General features: G+C 35.9%; 1 protein-coding gene across 1 annotated transcript; it reads left to right on the top strand.

Annotated features, from left to right (window-relative positions):
* Positions 1–4,282: 4,282 nt before the first annotated feature.
* Positions 4,283–5,523, top strand: LOC104603675 (uncharacterized protein At1g76070). The gene has a single exon (XM_010267757.3). The coding sequence runs from the start codon at positions 4,485–4,487 to the stop codon at positions 5,220–5,222; it is 738 nt and encodes a 245-aa protein (XP_010266059.1). The 5' UTR covers positions 4,283–4,484; the 3' UTR covers positions 5,223–5,523.
* The last annotated feature ends 684 nt before the right edge of the window (positions 5,524–6,207 follow it).

The following is a 6,207-nucleotide window of genomic DNA, read 5'->3' as shown; positions in this document are numbered from 1 at the left end:
GTGATATTAACTCGTTCAATTAAAACTAACAAAGATGGGATGATTCTACTCCATCTCTTGCATGTTTTATCAAATATTCAAATGGTATCTTTCTAGCTAATTTATATAATATCACTTCAATCATAATCTGTTCGTCGCTGAGGCCTGGTTTGCTGTGCTTCAGTAACACACTCTTCAGTTTCCAATAAACCCAGTACTCATTAAGTATGTTGGTGTAAAAGGTTGTTAATTTGTGACTATTTCTAATTTGTAACAGTTTCAGGCCCAGAACATAAAATTGTCGTTGGACTTATGTGTCTAAAGTCTAATCAAGCGTTTTATTTGGCTTTTTTATTATTATTATTATTGGAAAATCAACTTAATAACATGGGCTAGCAGACTCTTGAGGTATATAGAAATTTCTGGCCAAACCCACCTGAACCATCCACTTAGAGATCGATGGTATGGTTCAGAACAGGGAGAACCAGTCTCGACCAATTATTAATTGGTTCCGTAAAATGGATCCAAAACTGAACCGATTATTAATTCGGGTACACGAGTAACAGCTTAAATTTTTGTGCTTGTCCACGCTACAAGTCCCATGGACTTTCCCGTAAGGTTGTGTATTAGATAATAAAATCCTATTTAATAACCTCACCTAGCTAACGACTTAAACTTAAACTTGGTTGAATTTTTCTTTGAGATGGGTATGACTAATTACGCTTGATGTCTATAATTATTTATGATAATAACAATTTTTTAACTAAAATTATCTTATATACCGTTTATGAAATTTATCCTTTTAACAAATATTTAGAAGGTTTTTCCATTTCAGTAATATATTCTATTAAATTATTTTTACATATTCCATTATGATAATTGATACCATGGATTATTACTTTATCAGTCAAATAGTTTTCAGCCAATTTCAATTCTCTCTTGCAGGGTTTATTTGAATGTATTGATTGTTTGTATCTGAATTCTACGCCGCAACTACCTAACAGGACATGCCTACATGGTTGTGTATTTGACTTGCTCAAAATGCATGCATTTAAAAGCGAAAATTTATTTATTTATTTGCTGACGACGGACGAGAGATACTGCATCCACAGTCCATCCATGCTATAGCTAGGCGAATTCGTCAACACAAGTACACAACTCAGAAAAGAGATTTCTTTAATTGGTAGTGGTTAGAACTTAGCAGTCGTCGCCTGCGGTACACGTTACTCAGATTTCTTTAATTGTTTTACTCTTAAGACTTGGTAGTGTCGTCGTAGTTGAGATACTCTCTAGGGTTGAACTGGACAATTATGCCACCTCTATAAATATGCACACATCTCTCTCTCTCTCTTAAGGTATTTAGCAAATTGATCTACTCTACCTCTACTACATAGAAATTAATTTAAATTGTCCCCAAGTTTTTTTAACACTTATTAAATTCTCCCTTTCCGTTAGTATTCATTAACCAAAATCTATCAATTCTTCTTTAAATTTTCAAAATGAAATACTTAAAGAAAAATACAGGCATCAAGCTTCTCACCCCACACCCCCGGCCCTGGTGATCATCTCTTCCAGTTTTACTATTCAATTTTACAGTTAGCAATGCTGAATGAAACATTAAGGCTGCATTTGGCATTCCCTTATTTTAAGGACTTATCTCCTTTTTGAGGTTAAAATGCCCCTATGAACATTTGAGTTTTTTAACTGCAAAAAGGAGATAGGTTCTTAAAACAAGGAATGCCAAATACAGCCTAAATAGCATTTCAAACCAGAAATTTAGTTTAAACTTGTAAACAAAGCCTGCAAATGCTCTAACCAAGAAAAGCACAAAAAAGAGATTAAAAAAAATAACAAATTTGGATTTATTATTAAAAATTTAGATATGTTAAATTTTATTTTAAAAATTTGAAGAATAATAGAGGACAAAATCAACTACAGCAGGGTAATATTGGGATTTCAAACAAATCCTATTCATTACACTGAGAGATGCTAACATCAAGGGAGGATTTACTCGATTGTTAAAAAACTTGGAGATACTTTTAACGCAATTTCTAAACAATATGAGTGGAGTAAATCAATTTCATAAAACTTATTGGGTACAACTTGGTTGGCCCAAGTTAATACTTTATACTACTACAGGTTTGAGCTTTCATGCCAAGTCCATATAAATTTTGACAAAAATCCGCCCAAGTTGCAACCCTAGTGACAACAGGGTTTGATCCCAAGTGATCCCAAGCCCCCGCATCATTTGATAAGTTGGGTGGTTGGGGGATTGTATATATAGTTTATATTTATAAAGAAGAAGCATACATTATTTATTTTTACAAAATGCGTGTGACATATTTCAGATAATTAATTGTATAAGGTAGTGCTTGGCGTGTCTTTTCAGTGAATCTTTCGGTCTATGGAAAACTCAAAAGACCAAAAAATGGTTTTTTCTCATCCGTATCACATAGACCAAAAGACATAAAGACAATTAGACAAAGCATGTAAAAAAAATTAAGGGTCTGTTTGATTTGCAGTCGGAATCGAAATTCAAATCCTTCGAAATTGGAATCGGAATAGTCAATTATCATAGTCTGTTTGATTCAGGCAAGAATGAGAATGAGAATTAAAATCGGCAGGAATGAGATTTCATTCCCAAGTGAGACAGAGAATGGCCATTCGTTCAAATGGGGGAATACCATTCCAGCAAGAATGGAAATGAGATTCCGATTCCACCCAACCAAACAGTTGGAATCGGAATAACCCATTCCAATTCCGATTCCAGACCCCTATTCCGACAAACCAAATGGGGCCTAAAAAATACAAAAATCAGATAGCTACAAATGAAACTTTTGGTCTTCCTTGCGTTAAAAATAGTCATTCTAACTGTTTTTACTAACCTAATAGACCATGAACCAAACAGTTTTAATTTTAAGACAAGAAAACTCCAAAAGCTGATCACTTCCATTCATCAATTGAACCACCTATGGATGATATCCCCATGTCATTGCGCCATCATGGCTGTTCTAATTCTATCCGTATCATTTACTAAAAAAAGAAAAACTATCTTCTTTTCTAATTTCTTAAACTTATTTTTATCCTTATTTTACATAACATATAGGTAGGGGGTGCAAATGGAAATGGATCGGATCAGATTCAAAGATCCGGCTTACCGTTAGGATTCAAATTCAAATTGAGGCCTATCAGATTTGATCATATCTTCGAATCAGATCGGATCTGACATGAATAGTATCAGATTCGGATATACTCTTTTAAATCCGACCCGATCCATTTGCATCTCTACACATAGGGGCCCATTTGGTTGTTGAGTGGTCCAACAAATAAACTCACTAATTCAGTCAGCGTCATAAAACTTAGGCCCCGTTTGGTTCAAAGGAAAAGGGCTCTAGAATCGGAATCGGAATGGACCCGATTCCAATTGTTTGGTTGGGCAGAATTGGAATACCATTCCCATTCCTTCTGGAATGACATTCCCCCATTTGAGGGAATGGTCATTTGTTGCCCATCTCTTGGGAATGAAATTCCATTTCTGTTGATTTTAATTTCCATTTTCATTCCTGTCTGAAACAAATAGACTGTGGGAATGAACCATTCCAATTCCGATTCTGGAGGATTTTGATTTTGATTCCGATTCTGATTTCGATTCCAACTACGAACCAAGATCCATTTGATTCATAGTCAGAATCGGAATGATCCATTCCCATAGTCTATTTGGTTCAGACGGGAATAGGAATGGGAATGGGAATTAAAATCAACAGGAATGGGATTTCATTCCCAAGGGAGGGGCACGGAATGGCCATAATGAGGGAATGCCATTCCAACAGGAATGGAAATAGAATTCTGATTCCGCCCAATCAATCAAACAGTTGGAACCGGAATAACCCATTTTGATTCCGATTCCAAACCCCTATTCCTTCAAACCAACGGACCCTTAAATGCTTCGGATTACTATGCAATTTTACTTCTTTTTTCTTAAACTTTGTTTTCGATGGGCTAGCTAGTAGCTACTTTTTTCTATGCCAAAAATGGAAAAAAAGTATAAAGATTTTTTTGGTAGGAATATACAGATGATGTGGACTGAGAGATATGAATAGATAATTTAGTTCAGATAGGAACCCCAATTCGATGGACGGTCCGGATTGTCATGCATCCCTCCACGTGGCTAAATGTTTTTATTACACGAATTATAATTGTTATCCTGTTCGGAATTAAAAAATAACATGAAAGTTGGAATTAGTAACCACCAAATATTAAATTATAGTGGGCAGAAAAGGTTGGCGTAGTCATTTCCTTTGACCAACACATCCTTCATCTGATCATCTCTCTCAAGCAACGAATGTATCACATCTCTTGAAAAGGTCCATTACACAACCCATTTTATGTTCCATTGGTTACCTTTCATTTTTATATAAAGAATCGATTTCTCTTTCAACTCTTGTTTATATATAGGGAGAGCTCATCCAAGAAAACCGACGACTGATCGGAGCAGTGGTTGTTGGATGGAGAAACCAGCAAAATCAATGAGCCGGCTCCTATCCTTTCTACCAAAAGCCACCGCGGTTACCTTTCAAAACCCACCTCTCAGCCCAGGCCGTGACAAGAGATCAGACAACTCAAGCAAATTCAAGCTCAATAACGGCAAAGCTTTTTCGGGTCCTATCATTTCTATAATTCCTGTGGAAGCTCGAACCAAGTCGAACAGTGGCCGCTTCGACGCACAGGAACCCACATCGCCCAAGGTGTCATGCATCGGCCAAATTAAGCTCAAGAAGAAGAAGAAGAAGATACCCAGATCCAAATCGAAGCGTGTGGCACCGCCTCCTCCCCAAGGCTCTAGTTCTACGTCGTCATCTCCGCCGGAGGTGAAAAAGAAGCCGTCTTCCGCAATTCGTAATATATTTCGTGGTGTTAGAACTGGTAAGAAAGCCATTGTTTCTGTTATGAAGCCACCAGTTGCGGATAAAACACCTTCTCTGAGTCAGATGAAGCGGTTTTCAAGTGGTCGCAATGCATTTGCCAATTTTGACTGGAGGGATCATGTGTTGTCGAACCACCCCGACAAACAGAAGGATGAGAGTGATGAAGAAGATGAAATCATTATCTCTCACTCGGCACCAATATTGGTAGGTGGTGGAGATGTGGCTTTGGAGCCAAAGAAAGAAATTAATCTATGGAAGAGAAGAACCGTCGCTCCCCCTACACCTCTTCAACTGAATAGCATGGGAAAACCAACTTGATGGAGGATCCGGTCTTCCCCCCTCCCTTTTTTTCATTCTTTTAACATCTGTTTTTCGATCCTTTGACAGTTGAAAGGTTCTGAACAAATTTGGATTTGGTGAGAAGTAATACGATTGTAGTAACTAGCGAAACAAAAAAAAAAAAAAAAAAAAGATTGTAGTCACCTAACATTACTACTTCATTCCATATTTAAGTGCTTTATTTTTCCGTTTGTTTAACTACGATTTGCTTTGAGATGAAGTGCTTGATCCAACAAGTATTTGAATATAACAGCCACCTTAATTGTAGTTGACGTTAACCTCATTTATTTTATATATTTCCATTACCCACCTCCTTTTGTTAGGTAAGCTTGGATTAATCCCAAAACCATATCAAGTATGCCAATTTTGTTGTTGGAATCTAAAAAAAATAGTCTTTTATTTTGTTTAATTATGAAATTACTTAAACCTCCTCTTTCCAACAAATACTTAAAACCTCCCCTATATTTGACTTCCACCAAAAACTCAGTGTCATGTTTCAGAAAAATATGTAAATGCACCCTCCCCTTCCTTAATTGTCTTGACAAAAAATGCTCATATAATGTTTTAAAGTTTTTAAAATCTTGTTTTTTTCCAATGAAAAAACTATATTAGGATAAAAATTTATGAAATATGCCCCCTTGAAAAAAAAGGGGGGATTCACTTTTTTTAAATAGTTCCATAAAGAATCCCAATTCCATCCCCATAACACGTCAACCGTGTAATGAATGAAAACCTATAAATACAGAAATGTTCCGGCTACAATTATTGCGAGGATGTTATAAGGACAATTTTTGTGAGGATGAAATCCATCTATTTTATAAAGGCTAATTAAGGGCAAATTTGGACTTAAAATTCAATCTCCTAAGCAACGATACTATATTCAGACAATATAAAAAGAAAATAACAGTGTTTACTATGTACTTCATGACAAAGCCATAATTATAATTTTAATATCTTCATGATT

The sequence above is a fragment of the Nelumbo nucifera genome, chromosome 5 (assembly GCF_055504915.1).
Source record: "Nelumbo nucifera cultivar China Antique chromosome 5, China Antique-T2T, whole genome shotgun sequence".
Classification (NCBI taxonomy): Eukaryota; Viridiplantae; Streptophyta; class Magnoliopsida; order Proteales; family Nelumbonaceae; genus Nelumbo; species Nelumbo nucifera.
Note: the sequence above shows the minus strand (reverse complement) of the source record. Positions and strands in the feature narration are given on the sequence as shown.